The following is an 11,346-nucleotide window of genomic DNA, read 5'->3' on the forward strand; positions in this document are numbered from 1 at the left end:
ATTGCTTAAAATTAACCAGCATGGATCATTTCAAAATTTTCCAGGGCAGCATATCCCCGGATTCCCCCGCCCTCAGAAATTCACCACTAATTTTGTGCCTTCAACATTTGGATTTCCCCCTTCAGGATTTCTTGTGCTTGTAGTTTTTTTCCCACTAAAAGTTGGATATACCTACAGCGTAAATCACAAGCCCATGTAACTTCTTGTATTCACACGTCATAGGCTTATAAGCAGGATTGTTCTTAGATGTCAGCTATTTAGGGCCTGTGCCAGCTTTTTTGAAGCTGTTGGTCAGCTTTTGCTAGTTTCCAGGCTTGGTTTGTATGAACCGATCAAACTCTTTTTTCTCCTGTATTTGGCGACTGATAAGGAGGTCTTTTGTTGCTTATCTTGAAAGTGCTTTCCTATATCACACCTTGGTATGTGCCTCTCACTGTCCTTATTCATCAGAAGACAGTAAATCACCTTTCTAACTCTCTGAAGACAGCCTTGGATTCCGACGTGGCTTCAATGAAACTCTCTGCTGAATATCTTCTCTGGTACTTTGCAGTATAACTACAAATTCTCCCTTCAATACGAATCCATCCTGTATGCCCAGTTCATCTGGAATACTGAAATACACAGCACTCTGGGATGGCACTTCTCTCGTGTCTGGTCATTCTTGTGCTTATTGCCATTCTCAACAGTTGGCGGTCCTCCTCTTCTTAGTAGCTTGATGAATCTTGGTTCTTCCATCGTCAGGTAGGGGTAAATATTGCAGCACATTCACATCTTTGATTTCTTTTACTGTTTCAGAGCGTGTGTCAATCAATATGCTTCCTGATTGTCAATCTTTGTTGACAATGTAAAGTAGGTACACTCCGCTCAATGTGTCAACAAGGGACATCTCCTCGCCTCTCACAGGCAACTTCAGATTTCCACTTTTGAAGACATAACATCACATTCTGGAGCTGTTTGAGGCACCAATTAGACTTTTTGAAAATGGTTTCATGAGCTTATGATTGGTTTCCATGGTAATATTTTTCCCAAACACGTTCTTCTCCACAGGCCATCCAGATGTAAAGACATAATCAACATTTTTTTAAGAGAACTGCTTGGGTGTTTCCACCCAAAGGTGAAAAGTACCTAGCTGCCAACTATCATGGCAATCGATTGCAGGAAATAGTGTCCTAGGCATCTGCTGCAGTATCAAAGCATCCAGGTAGCCAATGTGATGCTGTGGTCACTGTTGGCAATATAGTGGAGCTGTTTGAATTGATACGGTCAGGAATATAGATGATTCTGTGTGCTAAATATTTTTTCTTTATTGTTGCTCTGTTGCTATCACTTTCATCGTACCTCCCCTTTTAATGAAACATTATTTTTGCTGAGGGACTTTGAGAAAATGTAAGTCTGAAACTACGTCCTACGTCCATCACAACTGCAAAGCATTTGAGGCAGCAATGCAGTGAAGGGTTGTGTGTGTGCGGGAGATCCAGGGGGAGGAAGCAATGCAGTAGGTGAATCTTCCTTGGCTGCTCATGCGCACCTGCTGGCCTGTGCCCGCCAGTCCGCTGAGCTAGAGGGTGGCAGAGCAAATAAGCTGGGGCAATCATTCATAGAGTCATAGAGGCAAAGAAGAAGGCCATTCAGCCTATCGAGTCCGTGCCGGCTCTCTAGAGCAATCCAGTCAGTCCCATTCCCCGCTCTATCCCCGTAGCCCTGCAGGTTTATTTCCCTCAAGTGCCTATCCAGTCTCCCCTTGAAAATATTGAGTGTCTCCGCTTCCACCACTTCCGTCAGCAGCGAGTTCCAGGTCATTACCACTCGCTGTGTAAAAAAGTTTTTCCTCACATCCCCCTGTATCTCTTGCCCAAAACCTTAAATCTGTGTCCCCTAGTCCTTGTACCATCAACTAGTGGGAACAGCCTTTCCCCGTCTAGCCTATCCAAACCCGTCATAATCTTGTACACCTCTATCAAATCTCCCCTCAACCTCCTTTGCTCTAATGAAAACAAATCCAGCTTCTCCACCCCCATCCCGGGAACCATTCTGGTAAATCTCCTCTGCACCCTCTCAAGGGCCTTCACATCCTTCCTAAAGTGTGGTGACCAGAACTGGACGAAATACTCAAGTTGTGGCCTAACCAGCGCTTTATAAAGGTTCAGCATAACTTCTCTACTTTTGTACTCAATATCTCCATTCCTTTTTGGAATGGGGTTTTAGGGCAGAAATTCCTTACGTTTAAGCCGGATAGCAAAAGGCAGATGTTCCTCTTTGGCACTTGGCCATAAACAAATCGACTGGACGGTGCGCCGAGAGGAACATTGGGCGGGAAGGATCACCTGGGCTCTGTCTAGACAAATCTTTACTCATTGGCTCAAAAGAGAAAGAACATCCCTCAGAAGTCTAGTTTTTAAAACAGAACGCTGTTTGTTTCCAGTTATTTCTATGACCTGTGATGTGGCAGCATTAGTTATTATGGTTTTCAATTAATTAATTAATTCATAATCAATTAATACTCTACAGCAAAGCCAGTATCAGAGCACTCCCTGTTCTGTCTGATTTTTTTACTTGGCAATATGGGCTGATGTTTAAAATAGGATGCTCACACCGGAAGTCAAGAGGAGGTAAATGTAACTGATGTGAGGAAAGCAATGCACGATAGCATCATGCTCTAGCAAGCAAGGTATGTATTTTGTGCCAGAATAACGTAAATCATATCATTGCAGTTTATGTTTCCCTGGCAAAATGGAAAGCCTTTTAAACAGTACATTAATGCTGAGGCTGCCTTTTTAATCTCTGCTGTGTTGTAACATTTTGAGCTATCTGAATCAGCACAGGCAGAGTATTGCCCAGAACCCAAGGTGATTTTAGGTTTGTTCTGTAATGTGTCTTTTTCTTAAATGCTGAACCTCTAATTACACTCAGGGATCCTATATTTCAGTTGCACTGCTGTGCAATCTCTAGCAGTCCAGTCTATTTCTTTGGAATTGAAATTGCCAAGTGTGGAGGGGGAATGGGCCATTCCGTTGATCTGAAAATATTTCTGGGTTGAATCATCCAATCTATTTTGAGCAGCAGTTGCTAAATCTTACCATTCCCTTTTTCATTCGAAACAAACTAGAGAGGAGTTGTAAACCATAGAAAATTGTTAGCTGCATGAAACAATGATACAGCCTTGTGCAGTCATCCCATAAACTAAATATATACTGTGTCGAATTTTGTCTGATTATGTTTCTGTAAAAGCACCTTGGGAAGTTTCTCTATGTTAAAGGCACTATATAAATGCAAGTTGTTGTTGTTGGGCTGGTAATGACAAGGCTCCATTCAACAACCAAAAAAACTGACTGGATGTTGTTCAAAACAAACTCACACCGAAGTGTAGTTTAACTGAACTACTTTTCAAAAACGTACTTAATTGGGTGTAAAGCGCTTTGAGATGTCCCGAGGTTGCGAAAGGCATCACATAAATGCAAGTTATTTCTTTCTTTACTTTCAAATGTCACTTTCTCTAAAATCTCATGATATCTGACTGCAGAATTAAGCACTGAGAATTAGGCACGCCAGTTATATTCACCTTCTCTCCACAAAATTAACGAAGATCCTCTTTTAATCATCAGCTTCTTTGCCAATTGAAGATTGGACAGGGAGTGTTCCGATACTGGCTTTGCTGCTGATGAAAATGAATAGAGAAGCTTAATAACTACTGATTTCCACATCACAGGACACCGAATTAACCAGAAACAATGGTCTTCTGTTTTACAAACTAGATTTATGAGGGAAGATTTTTCTCCTTTGCATTGGGGCAGAGCACATAGAGGAAAATCAGATGGGAAGGATCACGGTGGTAAAGGAGCACATCAAGTTTCCAGTCCATTAATTTAAGCAACAGATATTTGGGTGCACTCCATTACAGGCTAAGAAGATGAAGAAGGGATCATCCCCGCCCCTCCGCCACCCCAAACTTCTTTTCAGAACACCTCAAATTTAAAATTCTTGTCTTTGTTTTTAAACCCCTTCAAGCCTTACCTTGCCCTATCTCAGTAACCTTCTCCAGCATTACAACCCTCTCCTCTGACTCTGGCTCTCCTCCCTTTGTCTCACCATTGGCAGCCCTGCCTTCAGCTGCCTTGATCCGACTCTCTGGAATTTCCGACCTAAATGCCATGCCTCACCAGCTTCCTAAAGCCCTGTGCCATTCTGCGTCTCTGCCTCTATATACAGAGATATACAAATGGCACAGAAAAGATAAATCCCGTACAATATTGTAAACTAAACCACGACAGTAGGACAAGGGCCACAGGTTCAGATAAATTGCAAATTTAGGGCTGATGTCACAGCACTACATCATACAAAGAGTGACTGCCTGAAAGGCCTCCCCTCTCCTCCTCAAGGGCATCCCTTCCCCTCCTCCACCCTTCAGAAACTTCAATTAATCCAAAACTCTTACCCCAAGTCGTTTTGTATAACTAACATTACCCTTATCCCACTTTGATTCTGTACCCTAGCATATTGATTGCAAGGTCCTTATTCTCGTTTACAAGCCTCACCCCTTCCCACCCAAGTGACCTCCTCCCTGTCCACACCTTTCATTCTAACTATGGCTCAGTGCTTGTTCCCTGCTTCCTCTGCTCTACCATCAGTGACTGATCATTTAGTCACTCATGTCCCTGTCTCCAACTTTCTAAATCAATCCACCACGCCACTTGTCTCAATTCTTTCAATGTTCCCCCCCCCCCCCCCCAATCTCTCTGGTTGCCCTCAGGTCTTCTCTTCCTCCTCACCTTGAGATATTCAAATGTAAGATTTTTTAAATTCATTCCGAGGATGTGGGCGTTGCTGGTAAGGCCAGCATTTATTGCCCATCCCTAATTGCCCTTGAGAAGGTGGCGGTGAGCCGCCTTCTTGAACCGCTGTAGTCCCTGTGGTGAAGGTGCTCCCATAGTGCTATTAGGGAGGAAGTTCCAGGATTTTGACCCACCACCGATATATTTCCAAGTCAGGATGGTGTGTGACTTGGAGGGGAACTTGGAGGTGATGGTGTTCCCATGCACCTGCTGCCCTTGTCCTTCTAGGTGGAAGGGGTCGTGGGTTTGGGAGTTGCTGTTGAAGAGACCTTGGTGAGTTGCTGCAGTGCATCTTGTAGGTGGTACACACTGCAGCCACGATGCGCCGGTGGTGGAGGGAGTTAATGTTTAAGGTGGTGGATGGGGTGCCAATCAATCAGGCTGTTTTATCCTGCTTGGTGTTGAGCTTCTTGAGTGTTGTTGGAGCTGCACTCATCCAGGCAAGTGGAGAGTATTCCATCACACTCCTTACTTGTGCCTTGTAGATGGTGGAAAGGCTTTGGGGAGTCAGGAGGTGAGACACTCGCTGCAGAATACCTAGCCTCTGACCTGCTCTTGTTGCCAAAGTATTTATGTGGCTGGTCCAGTTAAGTTTCTGGTTAATGGTGAGCAGGTTATTGGTGAGTAAGTGGCACTTGATAGCACTGTCGATAACACTTTCCATCACTTTGCTGATGAATGAGAATAGACTGATGGTGCGGTAATTGGCTGGATTGGATTTGTCCTACTTTCTGTGGACTCCAAGGACATTGTCGGGTAGATGCCAGTTTTGTAGCTGTACTGGAACAGCTTGGCTAGAGGTGCAGGTAGTTCTGGAGCATAAGTCTTCAGCACGAAGGCAAGGATGTTGTCGGGGCCATAGCCTTTGCTGTATCCAGTGCGCTCAACCGTTTCTTGATACCACATGCAGTGAATCAAATTGGCTGAAGACTGGCTTCTGTGATGGTGGGGACCTCAAGAGATGGTTAATCCACTCGGCACTTCTGGCTGAAGATGGTTGCAAACGCTTCAGCCTTGTCTTTTGCACTCGCGTGCTGGGCTCCTCCATCATTGAGGATGGGGATGTTCATGAAGCCTCCTCCTCCTATTAGTTGTTTAATTGTCCACCATCACACACGACTGGATGTGGCAGGACTGCAGAGCTTTGATCTGATCCGTTGGTTGTGGAATCACTTAGCTCTGTCTATAGCATGCTGATTCTGCTGTTTAGCATGCATGTGGTCCTGTCTTGCAGCATCCCCAGGTTGGCACCTCATTTTTAGGTACACCTGGGGCTGCTCCTGGCATGCTCTTCTACACTCTTCATTGAACCAGGGTTGGTCCCTTGGCTTGATGGTAATGGTAGAGTGAGGGATATGCTGGGGGCCATGAGGTACAGATTGTGGTGGAATACAATTCTGTTGCTGCTGATGGCCCACAGTGCCTCATGGATGCCCAGTTTTGAGCTGCTAGATCTGTTCTGAATCTATCCCACTTAGCACGGTGGTAGTGCCATCCAACACGATGGAGGGTGTCCTCAGTTTGAAGATGGGACTTCGTCTCCACAATGACTGTGCGGTGGTCACTGCTACCAATACTGTCATGGACAGATGCATCTGCGACAAGTAGATTGGTGAGGACGAGTTCAAGTAGGTTTTTCCCCTCGTGTTGGTTCTCTCACCACCTGTCACAGGCCCAGACTGGCAACTGTGTCCTTCTGGACTCGACCAGCTCAGTCAGTATTGGTGCTACCGAGCCACTCTTGGTGATGGACATTGAAGTCCCCCATCCAGAGTACATTCTGTGCCCTTGCTACCCTCAGTGCTTCTTCCAAGTGGTGTTCAACATGGAGGAGTACTGATTCATCAGCTGAGGGAGGGCGGTAGGTGGTAATCAGCAGGCAGTTTCCTTGCCCATACTTGATCTGAAGCCATGAGACTTCGTGGGGTCCGGAGTCAAATTTGAGAACTCCCAGGGCCACTCCTTCCCAACTATATACTACTGTGCTGCCAGCCCTGGTGGATCTGTCCTACCGGTGGGACAGGACATACCCAGGAATGGTGATGGAGGAGTTCGGGACATTTGCTCAAAGGTAGGATCCTGTGAGTATGACTATGTCAGGCTGTTGCTTGACTAGTCTGTGTGACAGCTCTCCCAATTTTGGCACAAGTCCCCAGATGTTAGTGAGGACGACTTTGCCTTTGTCGTGTCTGAAGCCGGTGCCGAGGTCGATGCCGGGTGGTCCATCTGGTTTTATTCTTATTATTGTTTTCTGTAGCGGTTTGGTATAACTGAGTGGCTTGCTAGGCCATTTCAGAGGACTGGAGTTACGTATAGGTCAGACCAGGTAAGGACGATAGATTTCCTTCCCTAAAGGACATTAGTGAACCAGATGGGTTTTTATGACAATCTGGTAGTTTCATGGTCACCTTTACTGATACTAGCTTTTTATTCCAGATTTTTTAAACTGAATTGAAATTTCCCAAGCTGCCATGGTGGGATTTGAACTCATTAGTCCAGGGCTCTGGATTACTAGTCCAGTAAAATAACTATTATGCTACCGTACCCTTGTTGCTGTTTCTCAATTCGTGGAACATAGGGTAATGGAGGAGAAACCCGGAAATGTTTAAGAAGCAGTTGAATGGTGCATGCGAAGAGGGCGGCAGTGTCTTTCGAGATGGACATCTAGTTCCTTCTCCCTCATGAACACAATGGCGTGGAATCTGCGGTCTGCGGCGAAGCGAAGGCGTTTGCTGCTGGCCCCGAAGCACGCTTCGCACAAGGATCTCGCGATCCCTGTGTCGAGAACTTCGGGTTTTACGACATTCAATTCAAAGCAGCGAAGTATGGTGGGGACCCCCTTGTGCGAGCTGCTGTGATGTCAACAAGCTGTCTAAGCAGCCAATCAAAAGGTAGAATTCTCAGACAGCGAACAAGGGAGTGGGTAAGCTCTTAAAATTCTAACTTTTTAAAAAATGTTAAAGAGAGCACAACAAAGATGGGGGTTCTCACAAGGGGAAAAGGCAAACCTGAAATAAAGAGGGACAAACTAAAAACAAATTACATTTAAAAAAAAAAGTTTCTTAAAAATTTTAATTTACATTCGTTTTTCAGGCCCTTAACCTTTGTTTAGCAGTAATAACGCTGTCAAAACCCTAGTTACACTTAATCCCTTTGGGTCTAACTTTTAGTGGGGGTTTAACAGCATACTGACTACGGAAGAGTCGAAGTTTTCTTCAGTTTCCCTGATTTGGGTGATTACACAGATTGCCGGCTCTGTGGGGTGGGAGATGGGGGGATGGCGGGGTGGGAGATGGGGAGATGGCGGGGTGGGAGATGGGGGGATGGCGGGGTGGGAGTTGGGGAGATGGCGGGGTGGGAGATGGGGGGATGGCGGGGTGGGAGATGGGGGGATGGCGGGGTGGGAGATGGGGGATGGGAGATGGCGGGGTGGGAGTGGGGAGATGGCGGGGTGGGAGTTGGGGAGATGGCGGGGTGGGAGATGGGGGGATGGCGGGGTGGGAGTTGGGGGATGGCGGGGTGGGAGTTGGGGGATGGCGGGGTGGGAGTTGGGGGATGGGAGATGGCAGGGTGGGAGTGGGGAGATGGCGGGGTGGGAGTTTGGGGGATGGTGGGGTGGGAGATGGGGAGATGGCGGGGTGGGAGTTGGGGGATGGGATATGGGGGGATGGCGGGGTGGGAGATGGGGGGGTGGCAGTTGGGGGATGGCGGGGTGGGAGATGGCGGGGTGGGAGTTGGGGAGATGGCGGGGTGGGAGTTGGGGAGATGGCGGGGTGGGAGTTGGGGAGATGGCGGGGTGGGAGTTGGGGAGATGGCGGGGTGGGAGTTGGGGAGATGGCGGGGTGGGAGTTGGGGAGATGGCGGGGTGGGAGTTGGGGAGATGGCGGGGTGGGAGTTGGGGAGATGGCGGGGTGGGAGTTGGGGAGATGGCGGGGTGGGAGTTGGGGAGATGGCGGGGTGGGAGTTGGGGAGATGGCGGGGTGGGAGTTGGGGAGATGGCGGGGTGGGAGTTGGGGAGATGGCGGGGTGGGAGTTGGGGAGATGGCGGGGTGGGAGTTGGGGAGATGGCGGGGTGGGAGTTGGGGAGATGGCGGGGTGGGAGTTGGGGAGATGGCGGGGTGGGAGTTGGGGAGATGGCGGGGTGGGAGTTGGGGAGATGGCGGGGTGGGAGTTGGGGAGATGGCGGGGTGGGAGTTGGGGAGATGGCGGGGTGGGAGTTGGGGAGATGGCGGGGTGGGAGTTGGGGAGATGGCGGGGTGGGAGTTGGGGAGATGGCGGGGTGGGAGTTGGGGAGATGGCGGGGTGGGAGTTGGGGAGATGGCGGGGTGGGAGATGGCGGGGTGGGAGTGGGGAGATGGCGGGGTGGGAGTTGGGGAGATGGCGGGGTGGGAGTTGGGGAGATGGCGGGGTGGGAGTTGGGGAGATGGCGGGGTGGGAGTTGGGGAGATGGCGGGGTGGGAGTTGGGGAGATGGCGGGGTGGGAGTTGGGGAGATGGCGGGGTGGGAGTTGGGGAGATGGCGGGGTGGGAGTTGGGGAGATGGCGGGGTGGGAGTTGGGGAGATGGCGGGGTGGGAGTTGGGGAGATGGCGGGGTGGGAGTTGGGGAGATGGCGGGGTGGGAGTTGGGGAGATGGCGGGGTGGGAGTTGGGGAGATGGCGGGGTGGGAGTTGGGGAGATGGCGGGGTGGGAGTTGGGGAGATGGCGGGGTGGGAGTTGGGGAGATGGCGGGGTGGGAGTTGGGGAGATGGCGGGGTGGGAGTTGGGGAGATGGCGGGGTGGGAGTTGGGGAGATGGCGGGGTGGGAGTTGGGGAGATGGCGGGGTGGGAGTTGGGGAGATGGCGGGGTGGGAGTTGGGGAGATGGCGGGGTGGGAGTTGGGGAGATGGCGGGGTGGGAGTTGGGGAGATGGCGGGGTGGGAGTTGGGGAGATGGCGGGTTGGGAGTTGGGGAGATGGCGGGGTGGGAGTTGGGGAGATGGCGGGGTGGGAGTTGGGGAGATGGCGGGGTGGGAGATGGGGGATGGCGGGGTGGGAGATGGGGGGATGGGAGATGGCGGGGTGGGAGTGGGGAGATGGCGGGGTGGGAGTGGGGAGATGGCGGGGTGGGAGTGGGGAGATGGCGGGGTGGGAGTGGGGAGATGGCGGGGTGGGAGTGGGGAGATGGCGGGGTGGGAGTGGGGAGATGGCGGGGTGGGAGTGGGGAGATGGCGGGGTGGGAGTGGGGAGATGGCGGGGTGGGAGTGGGGAGATGGCGGGGTGGGAGTGGGGAGATGGCGGGGTGGGAGTGGGGAGATGGCGGGGTGGGAGTTGGGGAGATGGCGGGGTGGGAGTTGGGGAGATGGCGGGGTGGGAGTTGGGGGATGGGATATGGGGGGATGGGGGGGGTGGGAGATAGGGGGATGGCGGGGTGGGAGTTGGGGAGATGGCGGGGTGGGAGTTGGGGGATGGCGGGGTGGGAGATGGGGGGATGGCGGGGTGGGGTGGGAGATGGGGGGATGGCGGGGTGGGGTGGGAGATGGGGGGATGGCGGGATGGGAGATGGGGGGATGGCGGGGGGTGCATAGCGCAGCCTGTGTCGGAGCTGCCAATGACTGACTACAATTTCGGGGTTTCCCCACGCGCCAAATCCCCAAGTTGCAGTTAGTTTCAAAGGCGGAATGACGGCGAACTGGCCACCCTGACCGCAATTGTTTAATCGTAAGGAGCTGCTGAGAAATCGATTCTTTTTTTTGAGAGGTGTAAGCTAAAATGTGCTCTAAAATTATAGCTCTGTTACAGAACCAGAGGGCAGATGAGGAGAAATGTGTTTACGCAGCGAGTTGTAACGATCTGGAATGCACTGCCTGAATGGGCGGTGGAACGAGATTCAATAGTGACTTCCAAAAGAGAAATTGGATAAATACATGAAATGAAAAAAGAAATGCAGGGCGGTGGGGAAAGAGTGGGGGCGCGGGGCGAATTGGATAGCTCTTTGCAAAGAGCCGGCACAGGCGCAATGGGCCGAATGGCCTCCGTTCTGTACTGTACGATTTTACATCTTGAAACCGACATCCAGAATGAAAGAAAATATTTCATTCGCGTCGGGTGGAGGACGATGTTCCTTCGGACCGCCTGTAATTCACCTGAAACTGAGCGGGAGCCGGGGGTTCCGTGGCCCGGACTGGGAGATTGCATCAGCCGCGTCCCTCTGTTTTCAGCCCGGGGAAGGTCGGTCCGGTGGGGGGGGGGATTTCCACCCCCCTTCTCCGAGTTCCACGTCTCTGCTCCGTCCGACCAATCGCCAGCAGCCACACTCTAATTTGGCAACAGGACACCCAGCACCAATGTTGAGAAACGAGTCACTTCAAACTCGAGCGGAAACTTGTATCCAGCCAAAGCTCCTGGAGTTTACTGCCGCTACTTCCCGCAGCAGGCTTTATTTTGCCATTATAAGCAGCGTTTGATCAATACAGTTTCCCCTACAGGATTCCTTCTGCTTATTTTGACCGTGTTTGTGCTGTTCGCGGTTCGGCTGGGT

The 11,346-nt window shown here is 50.7% G+C and overlaps 1 protein-coding gene across 5 annotated transcripts in view; it reads right to left on the reverse strand.

Annotated features, from left to right (window-relative positions):
* Positions 1 to 11,041, reverse strand: part of LOC147116367 (uncharacterized) — a 53,454-nt gene extending 42,413 nt beyond the window's left edge. For 2 of the 5 annotated variants that reach the window (XR_015078796.1, XR_015078797.1), the window contains exons 1-2: positions 10,952 to 11,041; positions 3,560 to 3,655 (exon numbers count right to left, since the gene is read on the reverse strand). Coding sequence is in view for 3 of the 5 variants with exons in the window: in XM_085991229.1 (XP_085847355.1) it covers positions 3,560 to 3,655; positions 10,952 to 11,003 (148 nt within the window). In the remaining 2 variants the exon portion in view is untranslated. The remainder of the gene's footprint in view (positions 1 to 3,559; positions 3,656 to 10,951) is intronic. The other 3 variants (XM_085991229.1, XM_085991227.1, XM_085991228.1) reach the window with 2 other exon arrangements.
* Positions 11,042 to 11,346: the final 305 nt, after the last annotated feature.

This window comes from Somniosus microcephalus, chromosome 6 (genome assembly GCF_052327205.1).
Source record: "Somniosus microcephalus isolate GS21.2 chromosome 6, FLI_Smic_1.0, whole genome shotgun sequence".
NCBI classification, from domain to species: domain Eukaryota; kingdom Metazoa; phylum Chordata; class Chondrichthyes; order Squaliformes; family Somniosidae; genus Somniosus; species Somniosus microcephalus.